Genomic DNA, 24,046 nt, shown 5'->3' with positions numbered 1-24,046 from the left:
GACTGAAGCCCTGCGCTGTATCACTAGACCCCCTTCTGCATAGCATTGGCTTTTGGATCTTTTAGTAGACAGCATGGACCAGTTACCATAGCAATTTTCTAATCAGGATTGTCTTTAATAATATCCTAAATATGTATATTTGAAAATCAATATGCATTAAAAAATGCAGCCTTTGCTCTACACCTGTGACTAATAGCAGATTACAATTTTGTACCTATTGTCACATATTGTCATCAGGTTCCATAGGCTCCTTGATAACATACTCTTTGCAATGCACATTTTCTGTGGGAGGGGGGAAATATTATACAGGGTGTCTCGGAACTCTCTACCAATATTTTAGGGCATTGCTCTTGGGTAAGAAACATAACTAAATATCATATTTAAACTGTCCGGAAGTGCTTAGTTACTCACACAGCCGCCATTTTGTTTTTTTTCAGTTATTAATTTTTTTCTAGAGAATGGTTAAACATACGAAATGGAAACTTTGCACAAACATTAATGACAACTAGACAAAGCTACCAAAAAATTATCACGATTTTTCAAATGCATAAAACAAAATGGCGGCCATTTAAAATTTTTGTAAAATCAATGGTTTTTGAGTTATTTAAGAAAGAAAATTTTGTATGGCCGCCATTTTGTTTTATGAATTTGAAAAATCTTCATAATTTTTTTGTAGCGTTGTCTAGTTGTCATAAATGTTTGTGCAAAGTTTCCATTTCGTATTTTTAACCATTCTTTAGAAAAAAATTAATAACTGAAAAAACAAAATGGCGGCTGTGTGAGTAACTAAGGACTTCCAGAAAATTTTTATATGATATTTAGGTACGTTTCTTACCCAGGATCAATGCCCTAAAATATTGGTAGAGAGTTCCGGGACACCCTGTATATTCTTATTCTAAATATATTAAATATTATTTATTATACAAATGATACCAAGATAGCTCAGCCTACAATGGCTGGGAGAAATTCCAAGGTCTACGATAAGGGAAACAGCTAGGCTAAAATTCAGGTCCAACCAATGTAGGAATGTCACCAAACAATAGTGTATTAATCACCACCATTCTCCTACACCTACACAGATTCTCCAATCTCTTAGGGCTTGGTCCTCGCCATCCAATAATCAAGACCAGAGTCAACCTAAAGCAATCTGAGTGACACAGTTACAACCTCAACCGTTATCACCAGGTTGTGGGGAGGGGAGGGGGGTCTACTCGGCCACTAAAATCCAATGCACTGCTCTAATATGCTCATGCTAACAATCAAACAGTAGTTCACTCAGAATATAATATCAAAAAGATTTTTCTGTCACTAATAAACAAATCATCTGTTGGCTGCGATGAGATCCCAATTAAATTGATAAAATCCACTGTTAATGTCATTGCTTAACCTTTATCTCAAAATTATAACCAGTGTTTTAATACACAGCATTTTTCCGGATAAACTAAAACTTTCCCAAATCTCACCAATATTTAAAAAGGGCATAAAATCAGATATTAACAATTACCGTCCAATTTCTGTATTAAGTAATTTTTCTAAAATATTTGAAAAAGTCATAAATTTAAAATTGGTTAGTTATTTTGAAAGCAATCATCTGTTTTATAACAATCAATTTGGATTCAGGAAAAATTTAAGCACGGGTTCTGCACTCTCACAGTTTATAAATGAGGTTACCCGGGCTTTGGACGGGTCTCAGGCTACAGCTAGTGTTTTCTGTGACCTGTCAAAAGCTTTTGACTGTGTTGATCACTCAGTACTTCAGCTCAAGCTGAGTGATTATGGTATTAGGGGCAGTGTATCCACACAACCAAAAAAATAATCCCGCTTGCCGGGTCGAGAAATCCTGTTTAATCCCGCTTTTGAATGATGAAAAATCCCGTTTTATCCCGCATGTTTTTTTGTTCAATCCCGAGTGTTATATTTGACGTAACATGTTTAAATAGTTGTTTAAACATTGCTATTATCTTTTGCTAAAGTAGTTTAATCAATTTGAGTTTGTTTTTACCTCAAATTAAATAGAAAAAAATAAAAATAAACGTCATAGCTGAAAATCCCATTTTATCCTGCATCCCGTTTTGTTTTCGGGATAATAATCCCGAGAATGGAAACACTGATTAGGGGAAGTTGTCACTCTCTATTGAGTTCTTACCTTTCTAATAGAAAACAAAGAACTGTAATAACACTGGATAAGATCAAGTACTATTCACCATGGGAAAACCTATCGGCAGGTGTGCCCCAAGGTTCAATCTTAGGTCCTCTATTCTTTCTAATTTACATTAATGACCTCCCTAAAGCTCAGGAACTAATTCTTTTTGCAGATGTTACAACAGCCTTGATAAAAAATAATAGTGTTTCTGAAATGCTATCTTCTCTTGAAAATGTTGTTCATGACATGGAGGGTTGGTTCTTGAACAATGGATTAAAACTTAATCTTGAAAAAACGCAAACAATAAAATTTTCTGTCAGAAACAATGGTAATAAAATTGAATCCCTTAAATTGGCAACGTCTCATAAATTTCTAGGTGTTTACATAGATGAATCACTTAAATGGGATGTACATCTAAATCAATTAAAAAGTAAACTTAGATCCATGTCAATTGTATTTCTGCACCTAAGGGACTGTGTTCCTAAAAAAACTCTGAAAATGGTTTATCATGCTTATGTAGATTCAGTATTGAGGTATGGTATAATCTTATGGGGTCAGGCTACCGGAGTCAAATCAATATTCAGGCTACAAAAATGCATTATCCGTATTATGACCAACTCTCATCCACGTAATTCATGCAAAAACCTTTTTCGAAATTTAAAAATCCACACCCCAACAGGACTGTACATTTTGGAATCACTAAAAAACATTCATCACATGGAATCAATTCAAATCAACTAGTGATGGTCGGATCCGGATATCGGACTACCGGATCCGCCGGATCCGAGCTAGAACCGGCACCGGATCGGATCCAAAAAATTCCGGATCTTGGGCTGGATCCGGTTTTGATGGATCCGATTTTTTCCGATTTTCTCCGATTTTTTTTACTAACACAAAGCTGTCTGTATCCATGTAAAAGACCGATTTTTTCCCGATATTTAATCAATGTCACAGTGTATATTACGACGTTAATAACCTCTATGGTTGGGCGATGTTACAGTACTGTATATTACGACGTCAATAACCTCTATGGTTGAGCAATGTCACAGTACTGTATACGACGTCAATAACCTGTATGGTTGGGCAATGTCACAGTACTGTCGTCAATAACCTGTATGGTTGGGCAATGTCACAGTACTGTATATTACGACGTCAATAACCTCTATGGTTGTGCAATGTCACAGTACTGTCGTCAATAACCTGTATGGTTGGGCAATGTTACAGTACTGTATATTACGATGTAAATAACCTCTATGGTTGTGCAATGTCACAGTACTGTCGTCAATAACCTGTATGGTTGGGCAATGTCACAGTACTGTACATTACGACGTCAATAACCTCTATGGTTGTGCAATGTCACAGTACTGTATATGACGACGTCAATAACCTGTATGGCTGGGCAATGTCACAGTACTGTATACGACGTCAATAACCTGTATGGTTGGGCAATGTCACAGTACTGTATATTACGACGTTAATAACCTCTATGGTTGTGCAATGTCACAGTACTGTCGTCAATAACCTGTATGGTTGGGCAATGTCACAGTACTGTATATTACGACGTCAATAAACTCTATGGTTGTGCAATGTCACAGTTACTGTCGTCAATAACCTGTATGGATGGGCAATGACACAGTACTGTATACGACGTCAATAACCTGTATGGTTGGGCTATGTCACAGTACTGTCGTCAATAACCTGTATGGTTGGGCAATGTCACAGTACTGTATATTACGACGTCAATAACCTCTATGGTTGTGCAATGTCACAGTACTGTATAATACGACGTCAATAACCTGTATGGCTGGGCAATGTCACAGTACTGTATACAACGTCAATAACCTGTATGGTTGGGCAATGTCACAGTACTGTATATTACGACGTAAATAACCTCTATGGTTGTGCAATGTCACAGTACTGTCGTCAATAACCTGCATGGTTGGGCAATGTCACAGTAGTGTCGTCAATAACCTGTATGGTTGGGCAATGTCACAGTACTGTATATTACGATGTAAATAACCTCTATGGTTGTGCAATGTCACAGTACTGTCGTCAATAACCTGCATGGTTGGGCAATGTCACAGTACTGTCGTCAATAACCTGTATGGTTGGGCAATGTCACAGTACTGTATATTACGATGTAAATAACCTCTATGGTTGTGCAATGTCACAGTACTGTCGTCAATAACCTGTATGGTTGGGCAATGTCACAGTACTGTATATTACGACGTCAATGTCCTCTATGGTTGTGCAATGTCACAGTACTGTATAATACGACGTCAATAACCTGTATGGCTGGGCAGTGTCACAGTACTGTATACGACGTCAATAACCTTTATGGTTGGGCAATGTCACAGTACTGTATATTACGACGTAAATAACCTCTATGGTTGTGCAATGTCACAGTACTGTCGTCAATAACCTGTATGGTTGGGCAATGTCACAGTACTGTCGTCAATAACCTGTATGGTTGGGCATTGACACAGTACTGTATATTACGATGTAAATAACCTCTATGGTTGTGCAATGTCACAGTACTGTCGTCAATAACCTGTATGGTTGGGCAATGTCACAGTACTGTATATTACGACGTTAATAACTTCTATGGTTGAGCAATGTCAAGGTACTGTATATTACGACGTCAATAACCTGTATGGTTAGGCAATGTCACAGTACTGTATATTACGACTAGGAATGTGTCGAATCCGGATCTCAAATCCACCGAATCTTAAGAAAAGATTGGGATTCGAGAATATATTTTTTTAGAATAGAATTATGAGGCATATACTGTAACATTGACTAACCATAGAGGTTATTGACGTCGTAATATACAGTACTGTGACATTGCCCAACCATAGAAGTTATTGACGTCGTAATATACAGTACCTTGACATTGCCTAACCATAGAAGTTATTGACATCGTAATATACAGTACTGTGACATTGCCCAACCATAAAGGTTATTGACATCGCAATATACAGTACTGTGACATTGCCTAACTATACAGGTTATTGACGTCTTAATATACAGTATTGTGACATTGCCCATTAATATCATCAACTAATAGTTTTATTTTGAGATTTAGAAAAGTTTTGTTGTCCCCAAAAAATTAGGGAATATGGGCTCAACTGGAGATTACTCTATATATAAGATATATTAACCTTTAAACTTTACCAATTTAATTTTAAACAGTATTATTTAAATTGGCATTCTGTTAATTACGTTTTTTAACAAGCCCTTATGACAGTGTGTATCTGGATCCGGATCCGAAGATCCGAAGATCCGGATCCGAATTTTTCAAGATCCGGATCCGGTACCGACATTTTCATGGATCCGCCCATCACTAAAATCAACCATAGATATAATATACTCGAAATGATAACATTTTTCGATTTCCAAGGCACCATTTAACCCTTTATGAAAAAAGTCTGCTATATGCTGGGCTGAGGCTGTTCAATGTGCTGCCTGCAAACTATAAATTAAAAAGGTGAAAAGGTGAAAAAGGGTTAAGTGAAAATAATTTGATAAAATAGCTGTACCCTTAATTGACAGAGCCTTTTATTTAATTGCAGATTTTCACAATATCCCTTTAGTTTAGAATAGGTTTTCATTCAATTTTGTTAATTTACATTATCTTCTTTATTACTATTTTATTTTTTATATTCTCACAATTTAAATCTGACGATGCACCTATTCTGTATGTACCAACACCAACACATGAAAAGAATAGCCAAACTCCTAATGACCGGTCTCTACACCAAGCTAAAACTGAATGCCAGTTTTACTATTGTTAAATTATTGAACTACTTAGTGGCAGTGTGATGAATAAAATACTTTCAAGCACTAAATAAACATATCTGACGACATTGGCCTACTATCTATCCAATCTCCTGGGATAATGTGCCGGATGAAGTTATTATTATAAAATTACTAACTAACTAAAACACACTACCATCAACCTGCTAAACTACCTTCTATATTCCTTATATGGCCTTCTATATTCAATTCCATTCAAAATATCTTTATTCATTCAACAATACAGTCTACAGTTTTGACAAACAACAATTGATGAATATTATATAGAATAAAAAAAAAAATGTTATAACCAATACAAATTGAGAATGAATAGTTAGGTAGGCTACCTCATTTTCTCGTGTTGAGGAACTATTACAATCTAAAAGACATACTGGAGAACAAAAACAATTATGGTAAATTAAATGCTATGTATAAAATCAGTAAAATCAAATTAGTCTATTGCATAGATCACGACCAAATTGTCCTTTTTTTATTTTGCACCTTCGCAAACACTTTCTACGGTCGCAAAATAAACGCTCTGTTCGGCTGAGCCAGATCCGGGCTTGGTTTGATGTTAGGTACGAACCAGTCCCTTGGACCAACTGGCTGTGGTGTTGGGGATCCGCAGACCCCACTGTACGAGTGCACGTAGACATTGGTGAAATACTCATTTAGCACAGTCAGACTATTGTATGGGGTTATCAAGTATCAAAGTGTCAAGGGTCGGGAGTGTTGCACGACGTCCAAGTGCCACCACATCCAACTATATTATTCAGTGCCACGACGTCCAAAACATAATTTTTGAGTTGTTGCACGACGTCCAATTTAAAATATTTGACTGTTGCACTACGTCCAAGTGCCACGATGTCCAAAAGTACAGTAACTTCAAAAAATATAATCTTCCTACAAGCTTTGGACGTCATGAGATTGCACGTTGTGCAAAAGCGCACTTAGTACTAAAAAAAACATAGCATTAGCACCTCGTCCAAAGCGCTGCTAAGCAGTTGCACGACGTTCAATAACTCAGCGCTGTTGCATGACGTCCAAAGCTCCCTAGATTAGGTTAAGTTAGGTTAGGTTAGGTTAGTTTATGTTAGGCTAGTTTCCAATAGATGGTAAAACAGTAGCTATTGGACGTCGTGCAACAGGCATAGCAGGGGCTTTGGACATTGTGCAACAGGCATAGCCAAAACTTTGAATGTCGTGCAACTGCTAATTTACTTTTTCAAAGAATATGAAGTGTGCTGTTGCACGACGACCAATCCCATGGCGTCCAATGCTTGTAGAAAGACTATATTTTTTGCAGTTACTGTACTTTTGGACGTCGTGGCACTTGGACATCGTGCAACAGTCAAATATTTTATATTGGACGTCGTGAAACAGCTCAAAAATTATATTTTGGACATCGTGACACTGAATAATATTATTGGATGTCGTGGCACTTGGACGTTGTGCAATGCATCCCAAGGGTCTAACTAACAATTCGAATTGAATAAAATTACCTTCATTCATGTTATGTACATGAATAGAGCCAATGGGTACACCTTATAGTCTAATAATAGCAAATTTGACTATGAAACTGTTTACAGTATTATAGAGTGCCAACAATGGTTAAATTTTGCATTAATTACTGGTGATTATGTGTTTGTATAGGTTAGTTATTAGTTTTAGTATTTTTATTATAGGCCTACATATATTTATTTTTCTTAGGTTTAAACCTGTGGATATCAAGTTCATCGTCACACCTATTAGATGCGAATTTGAAAAACTGTTTAGGAGCTACTTCAAAGTTGACCAGAATTTGAAATTCTTGGAGCATATTTCTGTAAGTAAATCCCACTCATTTTTGTTTAAAAAATAAGTATATAAACTAGTTGTTTCCAGTTAATAATATTAACATTATTTCAATATCATTAAACAATTTTAAATAACCTTTTAAATTTTAACTTATCACTACGAAAAAGGAAAAAAACTTTTAAAAGCTAAACTTTTAACTACAATAAATAAAAAATGTTAAGCTCGATACTGTTTTAATAAAGGTTCTAACAGAGTAGGCTTACAGAATACTGACTGACAGACCAGTTAAAATTGTCGTCTTACTTTTAAAATGTTAAATGAGAAACCCTTCCCATACTATGTTTTTTGTTAACACTCTGACGTCTTTAGCCAGTGGTTTCGTTGTTCTTTAACCATTATTTTTAGATCATCAAAAGCGCGGCATCTTTGACATTGTTACTTACAATGCCCCATGCTGAAAGCAGGGCTCTGTCATATAAAGACCAACTTTTTCAAGTGTCTGTCCTTGACTTTTTGTAATGGTTATGGCAAAAGCGATTCGACATGGAAACTGTCGACGTTTTAATTTTAGGGGAAAATTTCCTTCTGATGGTTCTAAACTTAATTGGGGCAGTAACACTCATTTTCCAGCCGAACTTCCAGTAACGATTTCAAGATTTAGGACTTGGTTATTCATCTCTTCACCATTAATCTGGTTCCATTAACCAGTCTTTTTTGTGGATTATTGTGGTTCCTTAGTAAAATTACAATTACACCTTTTTTAAGGCATAATTTGTGAAGAGGTAAACCACTTGGTGCTAAAGTGTGAAGAAGTTCATCAGGAACATGTAACTGGTCTCCCTCTTCTTGAATCAAAGTGTCCACTAAGTAGTGAACTCGACTGTCATCATTTAGTTACTCAACTATTTTATTATTTATTTCGTCTCAATGTTCATTCTTTGGTGAAAGTATTGCATGATTTGTTGTCTTTTTTAAAGCATCTTCAGAGAATCCTTCACTGAAGCTTTTGTCAATGATATTTTCATTCACAATACATTGTGGTGGAAGACGTATCAATGAATCACCAAGATCATTTATGATAGCTCTCATGGCCATTCCCTAAATTCGTAAAAGATATTCAGCAAATATTGATTCACTTGGATTAGCTCTTATGTTTTTAGCAAGTTAATTTTTTTTAAACATTGGCCATAAAGGCGATCAATCCATTTCATCAGTCATCATTATATTTGAAAGTAAACTGAAAAATAAACATAAAAAGTAAATATTAAAATGACATAAGGGAAAAAAGGTTATATTTATGAAGACAGATGTTTTTAAAAGGAAATGAATCATATGTTTGATAAACGTAAACAAAATTTTCACTTATATTAAAAAATACATGGAAACTTTAAAGTCCAGTGGGGTGAAGCACATTGAACTGAGCGTTACAAAAGTTATTCCATGACTTCTGCAGACAATCCCCTTTAATTTGACATATCAATCATCAAAATCGGATAATAAATAAAAGAGTTTTGCTGTGCACAAGAAATTCCTTACGGAATTAGAATAATAGAAGATAGCCTACTTCTTTCTATAGAAAGTGGCATTTATTTCTCCTCGTAGAGGCCGTCAACTTCAACTACTTGGAATAGGCTAGGCCATTTCTTCAAATAGGTGAGTTGTGTATTCATTCTTGTTAAACCCTCGATCACAAATTAGTTATATTTCATCTTTAAACTGACTACTCATTTATATAAGGTTAATCAAGTGTTCACAAAATATAACCTCACCACTGCTGCAAATGTTAACATCAATAACTGTGCAGATTCCTTTAATTTATATTTAACTAGCTGTTTGCCCGTTCTACGTACGGGAATCTTGCAGTAAGTTAAAACCTTATATTCAGAACAGGAGTTGGTTTGCATATTTAGTGTGCATTTTTCCAGATATGCTACCAAAACTACAATACTCGTACATATAAACCTTCGCAAATACAATATCTGACAGTTTCAAAGCCAAAACGTGAATGTAATCATATCAGTGACAGCTAGAAGTGAGAACTAATCCAAACAGCTGATCGTTATTTCATCAAATGTAATAGGAAACATTGGGAGAAAATTTGACAAAAATCAAACAAAATTGGGTTTTTGATGGTTAGTTTTTTTGTTTTCAAAGAAGCCAGGCCATGTTTTTATAGCCCAAGACACTCTCACCAATCCAGTAAATACAGAAAAACGATTAGAACCTTGATCGGTACTCTAGTTTCCTAGGAGTAGGCCGCGTAAAATGACAATTTGGCGTTACAGACAGAGTCACAGAATGGACAGACAGATATACAGACAGAAATTGAGATAAGACTCATTTCGGCTTTCTTAGTCTATGAAACGTAAAAAAAACCAAAAACTGCATGATTCTAAGCAATGTACAGACAAAACTGTAATTTTATTTATATAGATATTATCAGTTCATTATAAAGTAGTGATGGGCGGATCCCAGAAAATGTCGGTACCGGATCTGGATCCGGATCTTGGAAAATTCGGATCCGGATCCAGATACACACTGTAATAAGGGCACGTTAAAAAACCGTAATTAACAGAATGCCAATTTAATATCGTTGTAATATACAGTACTGTGACATTGCCCAACCATACAGGTTATTGACGTCGTAATATACAGTACTGTGACTTTGCCCAACCATAGAGGTTATTAAGGTCGTAATATACAGCACTGTGACATTGCCTAACCATAGAGGTTATTGACGTCTTAATATACAGTACTGTGACATTGCCCAACCATAGAGGTTATTGTGTCGTAATATATAGTACTGTGACCTTGCCTAACCATAGAGGTTATTGACGTCGTAATATACAGCACTGTGACATTGCCCAACCATACAGGTTATTGACATCTTAATATACAGTACTGTGGTGACATTGCCCAATCATAGAGGTTATTGACATCTTAATATACAGTACTGTGACATTGCCCAACCATACAGGTTATTGACGTCATAATATACAGTACTTTGACATTGCCCAACCATAGAGGTTATTAACGTCGTAATATACAGCACTGTGACATTGCCTAACCATAGAGGTTATTGACGTCTTAATATACAGTACTGTGACATTGCCCAACCATAGAGGTTATTGCGTCATAATATATAGTACTGTGACCTTGCCTAACCATAGAGGTTATTGACGTCGTAATATACAGCACTGTGACATTGCCCAACCATACAGGTTATTGACATCTTAATATACAGTACTGTGACATTGCCCAATCATAGAGGTTATTGACAACTTAATATACAGTACTGTGACATTGCCCAACCATAGAGGTTATTGACGTCCTAATATACAGTACTGTGACATTGCCCAACCATAGAGGTTATTGACATCTTAATATACAGTACTGTGACATTGCCCAACCATAGAGGTTATTGACGTCTTAATATACAGTACTGTGACATTGCCTAACCATAGAGGTTATTGACGTCGTAATATACAGTCAGCACTGTGACATTTCCCAAACATACAGGTTATTGATGTCGTAATATACAGTACTGTGACATTGCCCAATTAGGTGGTTATTGACGTCGTAATATACAGCACTGTGACATTGCCCAACCATAGAGGTTATTGACGTCTTAATATACAGTACTGTGACATTGCCCAACCATAGAGGTTATTGCGTCATAATATATAGTACTGTGACCTTGCCTAACAATAGAGGTTATTGACGTCGTAATATACAGTATTGTGACATTGCCCAACCATACAGGTTATTGACGTCGTAATATACAGTACTTTGACATTGCCCAACCATAGAGGTTATTGACGTCTTAATATACAGTACTGTGACATTGCCCAACCATAGATGTCTTGTACATAGATACAGACAGCTTTATGTTAGTAAAAAATTCGGGAAAATCGGAAAAAATCGGAACCATCAAAACCGGATCCAGGCCAAGACCTGGAATTTTTTTGATCCGATCGGTTGCCGGTTCTAGCTCGGATCCGGTAGTCTGATATCCGGATCCGGCCATCACTATTATAAAGGTAAGTGTAACACAATGCTTAAAATTCTGATCATTGTAGGTATTTTTGGGGAAGGAGATTCGTTGATAAAAGATGAACTTACCTTTCTTACCAAAAGAAAACCCAGTTAAATACAGCTGTGTTAACCCTATTTAGGGTAGATCAACTCCTCTCAGTTTCAGAGTTTGTAAAGTAGTCTAACACTAAACATTTAAAGAGTTGTGATTTATTCAATCCCGATAGAAAATAATTTCTTATGAGGTATTAAATTTATAATTTTATTTATCCTGTCTCCGATTGCAATGTTTGAACTAAACAAATTTCACACTCTGTGACTTTTTATTAACATGTCATTTTTGTGAGAGGAGTGTTTTCATCTAAAAGTGTCCAGCCTCATAGAAGGAAAGATATTCAATTAATTATGCTTTAGTTTATACAAAATTAAATTTTTTTTGCAGTTTCAATTTTTAACGATGGTTTTCTTATAAAAACTCATAAAATGAGTGAAAAATCTAATTTGATACAAAACGGATAAATAAATAAATAAAACTAAATAAAATTTAGTTTGTTAAGTTCTTTTGAGTCTGAAGTAAAAGGCACAACCTGCTATGCTGTAAAAATTACAGTTAAAACTTGTTCAGAAATTTTTCCCTCTAATCATTCATAGTTACTCCCTTCGCTTACCCGTTATAGTTGTTTTTTCATATAAAATTAGTAGGATGTTTAATGTCAATGTCAAGCTATTGTATGTGTCAGTTTGCTGATACTGTTTATTTGATGACGTTATCTGTTGTTTAACCATAACTCTGTGTTCAGAACTGTTTCACTGGTAAAAAGTGGACTCAGCTACTTCAATTGATGAAGCACAGTCAGTCAGCTGCTGTGAAGCGACTCACAAGTGAAGCAGGTGACAAACAGCTGTTGGTACAGTGGAGAAGCCTGGGTGAGAAGATACACAGGCTGGAGACACAACTGAAACAAAACCAAGCCATGTTGGCATTCAAATTTGTGGAGGGCACCCTTGTACGAGCTTTAAAAGAAGGTAGGTTTGTCAAATTGTAGTTTACCAAGTTTGCCTTTTGGATTGATTCTCAATTAACCCTAGCAGTGGCCAATGTTAGAAGTAGGGAATGGCCAACCCATTTTGGCGATTTTGCAGACTTTTTTTGAAAATTCGTAAAAATTAAACCGTACAAGTAAACCTAGCCAACCTCATATTCATTTTGTTCGGAAAGAACAGGAGAATCTAGAAATAGTAATATAATGATGATTTAGACATTGTATTTTTTCGGTAAAGTGAAAAAAATTAAAAAAAATTTGATTTTTATTAAAATTTCAAAAGCGGCCTCGGTATTTTTTTCTACGGATTTGTTATGGGAAATTGATTATATACATTTTGTAGACAATCTAATTCCCTACATAGAAATATATAACATGTTAGGAAAATATTTTTTTTTATAAGTTTTTGTGGCGAAATGTAATAACAAACACAGAACCGAAAAAATTGAAAACCGTACAGTGTTAGTTTGTGTTGTCAAATCAAATCAAATCAAATCGTTTATTTGCACATTAGATTTGTATACAATAACATGTAACAAATATCATGCATCGTCAATATTTACAAACTAAAACTAAAACATACAATATGAGAATCTACATATATACACATTATAAGCTTATAAATTCTGAGACCGAATAAACAGCATTTGAGCATAGAAAATATTTTAAGTGTCTCTTAAATAGGGACAAAGAGTCTTGGGATTTTATTGCCTGAGGTAATTTGTTAAAAAATTTGATTCCCCTGTAAAACGGACTCCTCTCAAAGGCCGCAGTTCTGTGCCTCGGATAACAGAGGATGCCTCAATTTCTCGTCCGGTGGTCATGGATATTCCCTAGATGTTGAAATTGACCCCTGTTGACAAAGGTCAAAATGAGGACCTGCTGAATGTACAACGAATGTACTGTAAGGATGCCAGAATCTTTGAACACTTCCTTGCAAGGATGGCGATGGGAGAGACCGAAAATGCGCCTCAGAATCTTTTTTTGGAGCTTAAGTATTCTTTCCAAATCAGAAGAGCTTACCCAAACAGCAATGCCATAACGTAAAATGCTTTCGCAATATCCACGATAGACGTCCACAAGAACTTCCCTGCTACAAGTTGAACTGAGAATTCGAATGGCAAACAGAGCAGAACTGGTGCGGTTAACAACACTTTGCACGTGACCATATCATTTGATGGAGGAATCAAAAATGACACCTAGGAATTTTGTGCTCAATGAGGGATTAGTGAGCTGCGTTGCAGGACTACTTTGACTATTCTGAGACGAACCAATCAGACCAAAATTGAGACATTGTGTTTTGTCTTTGTTAAAGAGAAGACCATTGTACTCAAACCAACTATTTAAGCTCTTGATGACCGAAGTGAAGCCGTTCTCTAAGCTGGTTGCATTTGGGGCCTTGATTAGAAGTGCTACATTGTCAGCAAATAAATTCATGTGACAGTCATTTCCTTCTTAATGGAGATCATTGATATACAATAGGAATAAAACAGGAGAGAAAATGCATCCTTGGGGAACCCCTCGCTGAAAAAGCATGTAGGACGATGAGATCGTACCTGAGAAACTATTTATGGAAACTTTTTGATAACGGCCAGACAAGAAAGAGCGGAACTACTGCAGAGCAATGCCTCTGACACCATAATGAAAACAGAAAAAGTTTATCCAAGAGGATCGAATTGTCCACACAATCGAAAGCTTTGGATAAATCGCAGAAAACCCCCATTGTCTTCTGCGATTCATCCAGGGCCTCCAATATCCGGTTCGTGAAGTCATAAAGAGCAGAAAGAGTGGACTTCACTTTTTGGAAACCATATTGATGCGGACTTATGATATTAAACCTTGACAAATGACTAGAGAGACGACTAAGAACAACCTTTTCATAGATCTTTGATAATGTCGACACCAAAGCAACAGGCCGAAAGTCATTTGGCAAGTGGCTGTCATTCTTTTTTTGAAGAGGGAATATATTTGCTAACTTGAGTTTTGGTGGGAATTTTGCTTGCTCTAGGGACTGATTTATCAAAATAGACACAGGGTAAGCCAACTGATGACCACAAAATTTCAAAATATTTGGAGAGATACCGTCCCACCCACATGAGTTCTTACTCTTTAGCGAGCCGATGACATTTAACACCTCGACTTCGTTGGTTGGAGCTAGAAACATTGAAGACACAACCTGTGAGGAAAAAGAATGCAGCCTTCGCAAAGATCCAGTCCCACAGGGTATCGGAGCTAGAGAAGTTGGATTCTCAATAAAAAACTTATTAAAATACTCTGTCATTAACTTTTTGTCAGAAATTTTTTCATTATTAATAAGCAAAAACTCCGTATCCCTACTTTTTCTATTCCTACCAGTCTCTTTTTTTACAATATTCCAAACAGTTTTTGGTTTTTTTTTAGACTTCAATAATAATTCATCATTACATCTTTTTTTAGATTAAAATTATCTTCCGCAATAACTTAACATAACTTTTATAATAACTAATAAATATAGGATCTGATGAGCTTTTAACAATTCTACTCATTTCTTGTTTCTTATCCAATGATTTTTTAATGCCTTTAGTAAGCCATGGTTTTTTACAATTAGTAGCTTTTACAAGTTTTTTTGGAAAGTTTTCTTCAAAATTCAACAATAGTATCCTCAAAAAATTATCAAAAGTTACATATATTTCATCTTTGACATTAAACACATTATTTCAATCAATATTTGACAAAACTTCTCTAAAATTAATTTTGTTTCTCTCTGAAAAAACACGTTTAAGTTGACTTGATGACCTACTGCTATTTTTTACCTTGTCTGTAAGATTCAGTTTCAAAACTTGAGCATTGTGGTCAAATAACCGAAATCAACTACCCTTGTTTCACTTCCCTCCTGGTTGGTTATTATGTAGTCTATGCAAGTTTCCGACCTCTCTGTCACCCTTGTTGGTTCATTAACATGTGAAAACAACCCAAAAGAGTCTAACAGACTAAAAAGCTCAGTTTTTTGTGCAGAGTCGGATAGTGCATTAATATTTAAATCACCACATATTATTACATGTTTCTGTTTTGAATTTTTTCTACTTAAAATTTTTTCTACCTGATCAAAAAACCCACTGAATGCTCCAGAGGATGGGCGATATAACGCCACCACTACAGTTGAGGTTTTCTCATAATTGATTTCTACTGCTGCACACTCAATTATATTTTGAATAGAGAGACTTACAAAGTCTCTTCTTACCCTTGAAGGTATGTTGTCTTTTACAGGAACAAACCCCCCCCCCCCCCGTATACTATTAATCCTTCCGAAAAAAGACACTATTTTCCAACCCTCAAGCCGATTAAGAAAATCAAAGTTATCTTCACTTAGCCAATGCTCTGTTACACATAAAATATCTACACTGTATTGGCCTGAATCCAAATAAGCTAATAACTCGTCTATTTTATTGACAATACTCCTAATATTTACATGAAATAACCAAGATTCAAAACTTTTAGGAGAGATTACTTTACAACTGGTCTTTACTTTACAGAAACTTCTGGAGAAAGTAGAATTCCTAAAAAATTCTTCACAGCTGAACAACTTGTATTTAAATTAGAATTATTTACATTGGAGCCATTAACACCTAAGAGACTATTGTCAAGGATATTTTGGTCTGGTTTTGAGGTTGTGATTGAAAGGGGTGGGAAATCTTCAGTACGGAACATAGAAACAGGAAGGGATTTTTTAGTAGGTGATTGCCAGGCTGAATGTTTTGGGGAAGAACTGTGTAAGGAAGTTTTCAAGGAAACATCAGGGAAGGGTTCGATCAGAGAGGTGTTGGTGTTAGGTGCAGGAACACTCTCACTAGGCTTGTCACGCCTCACTTCACTCACCGCTTTGGCACTTGTAGACTCAGCCGCGGGGGTGCGGCGGCGCTCTGCATCTCCGATGAATTCCACCAGAAACTCTCCCAGTCACTCTTTACCCCGTCGATTAAGGTGGAGCCCATGTTTGGTGAAGTCAGACCTCCTGAGAAAGTAGTTGATGTCTTCATAGAATAAGTTGGGTTCTCCCTTGTAATTCCTGATTAATTTCATAGATAAACGGTTTGCAAAAAATATATTATCGTTGCAGAAGGGGTCGTCATGACGATAGGGCACACTACAAACCAAAACGTTAGTTCTAAGTTGCAATGAAGTAAGTTGTTCAATTCCTTGAGAAATAGTGAGTTGCCCTGGTTCGTAACGGTGTAGGTCGTTGGTGCCAGCCAGTATGATAACAAAATCGTCTTCATTGAAGTCTCGAATCATTCTAAGCCCATCTTGAATAACATGTTTTAATTTAGCGCCAGGTTTTGTGTAAACAAAGGTACTATACTCATTTCCCATGCTTTTCAAGTATTTATCAAGATCCTTTCCTTGATCCTTTCCTTATCCTTGTTGTAAAAAGTTATATAATATATGTGTATACTAATAATGATATACACACACATGTTTGTAAAGCTAATGAAATAAGAAATAAAAATAAGTCATAAAGTTTATGGTAAAAATATTTTTTTATTTATAAATAAAATAATGTTTTTGTATTTTAGCGATTTTGTGAGAAAAAAAATTCATAGTATTTAGTATATAACTTTTGTACCAAATGTTTTTACTTCAAACCAACATAAACATCTTGTAGTGTATTAAATTACCTACATAAAAATGTATAACACGTTGGGTAACAATTTTTGTTTTTACGTGCTAGGGGCATAATAATATAAATAAACGGAAAACCGCATAATACAACCGCAAGAAAAATACAACCTTTTATGAAGATTACTGTTATACACACTGTTCGATTGATTGTTTAAACTTCGGCTGGTGGGCCAAATGTTCAATGGGGGAGTAAAATATCAGATAATTACAAATTAGAGAGTGAGAAATAAGTAAAATTCGAAGGACCACCCGATTAGGTCGGGAACCATAGAGCTGGGAAACACCTTAATTAAATTAATGAATTAACACGTTGACTGCGCGTGCCGACTATACAGGCGCTCCCCAGTGGCGCGCGAAGCCCCGGCGCGCAACCGAATCAGCGAACGCAATTGGCATTCAAATATTTCAGTCTGACGAATCACAAAAGAGCAGTAGTGACTGTGCTGCGTTACCCTGAGAGTGGATGTGGTTCACTGAAACACCCAAAGGTAGCAGCACTGCACGGATCCGTATCCAGTGTCTTTGTAATGTGGGTAGAAGAGAGAAAATCCCCGAAACCGGGACAAAAGCATTGCCAGACAGGATTTTACGGGAAATTTTAGTACCAACCTACACCAAAGTAAAGCTCGCATTCTAAGCTGGCAGGCTGGCAACGATTATAACGTCTCCGTCTGAGGCTAAGCTCACACTGACTCAATATATTTCTGTTGGTCTGGTGCCGACTTTTGTCGGCGCGCGCCACCTGGGGGCGCTGGCGACGCCGACTGACGCCGACTAAAGTCGGCGTGCGCAGTCAACGTGTTAAAGAGAGTCACTCACCAATTTCCATTGTTATGTTAGGCTAGGGGAAGGCGTCGTGTCCAAGCTCGGGTGTTGCACAGAGGGATAAGTCACTAGGGATAGAGGGATCTTGATCTTGATTTAGTAGAGCGTTCACGCCAAAACGAATGTCTTTCAAATAATTATCTTCTGTCGCGAAATATCCTGAGAATCTGCTCACGAACGCGCACAAAGAAGTTCTAGAAGAGTAGAGCACAGACGAGGAGAATAATTTAAAACAACACAAGGGACTATAAAACACTGACTTTGATTTAGAGTAATAAAGGGACTTTACTTAAATACTGAACAATGATACATAAGAGAGAGTTACAAAGAGATAATTAATCCAAACGCCTATAAGAGAAGCGTGGATAAAAGGGAACACAGCAGTACGCTGTGTTTGCGACCTGCACGAGAACAAGAACTGAGGCGATCTGAGCTTTCCTGTGAATACAGGTATGTTACCGAGCGCTGGGAAATTCCGTTGCTGGCGGAAATGACTCAGCTTGGGCTTCGTCTATCTCTGTCTGCCTCACTCAGATAAAACTAGATTACATTACGAAAATATTAAAACTCAAAATATTGATTTGTTGGTAGAAATTCTTATAGCTAAAAATATTACTAATTAATATGTCTTATTGACTAAACACACACACACAAACTTCACTAACACTAACACTACGAACTAATAACGTATTTAGTAATAAATCGCGGATAACACGAGAGCGAACACTCACCGGCAACAACACACAATGTCGAATACAAGACAGACTGACAGACTGTAGCAGTAATGACTCACTTCCGTCGTCTTCATGTAAGCAGACGGAAATAACCCTGAGCGCAGGGCTGCCACTCTCACAATCTATATTTCTTCCTCTTCAAAATGACATATTATGACTAGTAATAATAACTTACACTGTATGTAATTCATATTTTCTATACCGTCACCTGACGATGGTTGGCCATTTGTTAAAAATTTTGAAAACAGCTGTTTTCAAAAAATCGTACCGGTTGTCCAATCAATATTTAGTTCTAAATATCACTACCAAAATGAAGATAAAATCAATGGCTATCCAGTGGTACCACCCGCAACATCCCAAGACAAAAATTACCCGAGCAGGGTGATGCCAAACAAGACGTGTTTAGCCAGTTCCCAAGTGTCATCTGCAAAAGTCGTGCCGCGCCAAAAAATCATTTGATCTAATCGTCGTGACATTGTTATATACCTGCTACAGGGTTTGTTTATGTAGTAAAATGAAAGTTCAGAATGTGATCTTTCGAATGGTATATATAAAATTATTCTCATCTGAGTTGATTATAAGTGTTTTTTTTACCGTTAAAATAATTTCGGCGCATACCGTCACCAGACAACGGTGGCCATTCTAAGCATCAACGTCAAACCGTCACCAGACGACGGTTGGCCACTGCTAGGGTTAAACAAGTTATTTAACAGAATACTTTTCCATCAATAGTTTACGAAAGTGCATGAACCACAAATGGTTTATATACTAAGAAAATTATTAATTTTATATGTACCTAACAGTGTTATCGGTTTAAATCAGTAGCTTGCTGTTTATTACTTTCAGACAGTTTTGTTCTTCTCTTATTTGTTATTTTGTCACATTTTTACACCACTCATTATGTATTTCTAGAGTGTTGAACCTTGCAATTGTTATGTTTTTATTCTGCTTTATTGTAATGTACCTGACATCCTGTTGTTTTTGTAATGCTTGTGTTATGCCGTAAATCAATGAAACTCATTAAATTTACTAACAATGCTGTTGCTTAGGCTGGTGGGTGTTGCTGGATGAAATTAACCTAGCCTCGGCAGAGACGTTGCAGTGTCTAGCAGGGCTGCTGGAGGGAGGTGCGTTACTAGAAGGGGAAAGTTCTTCATGCCATCCTCATCCTGAGTTTCGTTTACTGGCTGCCATGAACCCAGCAACTGATGTGGGCAAGAAGGATCTGCCTCCTGGTATTCGCAACAGGTAAAGTTCCAAACACCAGCGATGTGTCGAATCTGAATCTCGAATCTCAAATCCACTGAATCCTAAGAAAAGATTAGGATTTGAGATTCGATTAACGAGATTCGAGAATTCAAAGTAGGGATGGTCAAGTCTCGAAATTTCGGGAAATTTTCGGGAAATTTTAAATATCGTTACACGAGACGAGATTTCTTTTTGGCCGAGATTTTTATCGAGACGAGAATAAAAAAAAAATGTTTATTATGAGGAATGTTTATTACTATAAAAAGTCAAAACAAGTACCTAACTATTTTATAAAAATTAATATTGCTTTTATTTTATGATTTATTTTATTTTAGGATAAGTTGAACTCTATCCTAACTGATATCACTGTTTCCTAATCGTAGGCATTTTTAATAAGTTATGCGTGATTAATAAAAAAATGTTATGCTGATGTTTTTTAATAAAAGATTGTAAATATTCTTGCCTATTATCATTATTTTTGTATTTAAATAGTCATCTAACAATGTTACAAAATCAGGTAAAAATTTTGAACGTGCATTTCCCATTGTGTATGAGAAGGGAAATCCCGTCTCGATCTCGTCTCGAAAGTTTAAGAGAAATAAAAAATCTCGTCTCGTCTCGTCTCGAACTAAAAATCCAATCTCGTCCATCCCTAATTCAAAGATAAATTTTTTTTAGGATAGAATTATAAGGCATATACTGTGACATTGCATAACCATAAAGGTTATTATTGACGTTGTATTATACAGTGGAGAGCGAGCTGGTGTAGTGGTTAGAGCGTGGGACTTCAGTCCCTAAGGACCCTGGTTCAAATCCCACCAAGTCACCAATGGATTTTATCTAAGTGATAATGCAGCAACCCCTAGGTCTAGCCTGAAGTAATGTGAAAAACTATACCAGGCTTGTACCTAGCGTCCTATGAAAAAAAAAGAAAAAACTATACAGTACTTTTTCAAGAGGAGGTAAGAATGCTTTTACGCACACAGGTAGCCAGCTTGTAGTGTGAGACTCCTGAGTTTATCAGACTACTCACTAAAAAAACCTCTATACTCTGTTGGACACAGACTACTTCAGGTCAGGTCAACAATAAACCTAAGCCCTCAGGGCTCGCGCCATTTCTGGCATTCAATTTCTTTATGACCTAGACTGCATCCCGTTTAGTACTCTTAAATAAATTATTCTACTTCATTACTCTAACAACGTAAATTGTACTCATTGGTGAGGGGTGTAACAACTCAGAATACATAAATTAAGTTAATTTATCGTACGCGGTTAAGTACTTGGCCTACAATAGAAGTAGTTTAAGACAAATTGACTGGTCTTTTTATACTGAATCATTATTTTGCTAGGTCCGGGCGGATCAGCCCTTGTCGTTAACTCCCTAATGGTGCTTGTGCAGTAAAGAAGCCATATTAGTTCAGTTTACAATAAATCTCAACTTGTGTTAGCATCTTACGTCACACCCTGGCAAAACAACTCCCACAGTTTCAGTGAAGTCATCATTGTCACTCGGGACGTGGCAAAAATCATGGCAGTTGGAGCAAATCCTGTCTTCATAAAATCCTGAACTGAATAAATAAGGGATGATTTAATTTTGTCTGAAATTTCCTGAAATATCAGGACTTGTCCATAACAACAAATAAGCCTAAAATATTTTTCAGAGTAGGTACCTTTTAGCGAATTTCCCTATAGGGAAGTATTAGCGAATTTCCCTATAGGGAAGTAGCTATTACCGTAGGTCTCATGGTAAGACCTAGGCCCGGGACCGATTTACTTTTTCATTTTGATGTCCCCAGAGGCCAAAAACACCATTCGTTCAAATTTTTATATATCTATATATAGATATATATATGTGTCCATCCGCACGATAACTTGAGTAATTTTTGTCCGATTTTGATAAAATTTGGTTTGAAGGTGTAAGGCGGGATAAACTTGAACGAGTTCGCGAACCAGCGTGATCGGACTATGGAAACGGGGGTTTACGGGGGGTTTTATGGGGTAAAAATAGGTTTTTCCCATTTTTGACCCAAAAAACATAAAATTTTGCAAAATCTTTTCAAACCATTTTGTAGTGCTTAAAAAAACAAATAATTTAGTATATTGAAGTGTTACTATGCGCCTAATGGTTACGGAGAAAATTCCAAAAAAATGTAAATTTTAAATTCCCATGTTATTCTTATGGAGAATAAGTAAACTGATGGAGTTTGCTTGTTTATGAACATACTTAGATCAAATTTGGAAAATGTTTTTATTTCTTACTAACTATTAACATTTTACAAAAAAAGCAGTTTTACCCTCCCTGATGCAGCAAACCTAAGTACCTGTTAAACTAATTTTATTTAAATAGGAAATAAATGTTAAATTTTTAAGTAGACATTTTAGTGTAAATCCAATCAGACATATGGAAATTCGCTTAGTCCGCAGGTTTGCTGCGGCGAGGGTATTTTTAAATCTTACTAGCTTTTTCTAATCTTGTTATTGTTGTCACTAGGTTCTCTGAGCTGTATGTAGATGAGTTGACAGACAGGACAGATCTGGCACTGTTGGTAGGGTGTTATCTACCTGAGCTGCCACCAGCACGTACTGACGCTATAGTCAGGTTCTATCTTGATGTAAGACAAGCAGCTATCAACAGTCTCTGTGATACGACTGGCCACAAGCCTCACTACAGGTATAGTAATATTTTTTTTAATTTATAAATGTAATTATACAATGTGAGTGCCATAAAACTTGTTAAGAGTCCTGGTACGGCCCTGCATATCGCTCTAGACTCTGTTGATCACTTCCAACCTCAGCTGTTCGCTCCCAATGTTTTGACATCCTTCCGACAATGGTCGAATGAACTAATTGACTTAAAACAAGACAATGGAATTGGCTGACTCTGGAACTCGCTAACCAGTAACGTAATATTGCGAGTTATATGTAAAATAAAAACATTAAATTCCTTTGTATAGTTTAACTTAGACGCAATGGTGTAACACTTCTTTAAGATTTCCGTGGATTGAAAAAGGTACCATAGGCATGGGCGCCCACAGGGGTTTGCAAGCACTTGTACCCTCCTGGCTAAAAAAATTAGACAATAAATTTTATAGCTAGAATGTTTTGTAATTACTGTTACTACAGAACATTATAGCTATTAAATGTTCTAGCTATTAACATACCCTCCTTAATGTACAATACACTATTTTTATTTAGTAGCTTCTAGGCTATAAGTTACTGTAACGGTAAGTATTTCTCTCCTTGAAATACCCACTGTTACTTTGGGTGATGTAGCTCAGAAATAAATCTCAGGACTCACTTACAAAACCCAAAACAATACAAAGATAAGTAACAATCGTAAAATTAGAGTAGACTGGAACTTTATTAATAATTTAGTTAACCCAATTTGTAAAATACTCTAAACCTCAATTTGGAAAACTCTTAACATTGTCTTACCTGGATGGGCCTTGGGCTCCAGCTCCCCCAGCAGGATCCTGTCCTCCAGGGCACCACACTCACCACTACACACAAAACTAAACCCTTGAACAAGTGCACTGACCTACTTAAAGCAACAGCCTTCTGTAGGTCAGCACAAAAAGTAATTGTTTAACAACAGTATCAGCCTACTCATACAACATTGCCAAACATTTCCTCCTTGCATTACATTACCAAATAGCGTAAACATTTTGTTTTAAACACCATATTTATATTTTCGAACATTTTCTCGGACCACCCGCTCTAGAGCCGGGTTAGCGAGTTCTGGAGTTAGCCAATTCCGCGAACCCCTT

At 36.4% G+C, this 24,046-nt stretch overlaps 1 protein-coding gene across 3 annotated transcripts in view; it reads left to right on the top strand.

Moving 5' to 3' along the window:
• The window catches only part of LOC128985729 (midasin-like), a 180,362-nt gene that overhangs the window by 56,755 nt on the left and 99,561 nt on the right, over positions 1 to 24,046 (top strand). For all 3 annotated transcript variants that reach the window (XM_054405543.1, XM_054405542.1, XM_054405544.1), the window contains 4 exons: positions 7,649 to 7,763; positions 12,571 to 12,796; positions 20,081 to 20,279; positions 22,771 to 22,950. In XM_054405543.1, coding sequence (XP_054261518.1) covers positions 7,649 to 7,763; positions 12,571 to 12,796; positions 20,081 to 20,279; positions 22,771 to 22,950 — 720 coding nt within the window. The remainder of the gene's footprint in view (positions 1 to 7,648; positions 7,764 to 12,570; positions 12,797 to 20,080; positions 20,280 to 22,770; positions 22,951 to 24,046) is intronic.

This window comes from Macrosteles quadrilineatus, unplaced genomic scaffold, assembly GCF_028750875.1.
Source record: "Macrosteles quadrilineatus isolate MER2022 unplaced genomic scaffold, UCM_ALF_1.0 Scaffold_2__2_contigs__length_208266976, whole genome shotgun sequence".
In the NCBI taxonomy this organism is placed as follows: Eukaryota; Metazoa; Arthropoda; class Insecta; order Hemiptera; family Cicadellidae; genus Macrosteles; species Macrosteles quadrilineatus.
This window is presented reverse-complemented; position numbering and strand designations above follow the sequence as displayed.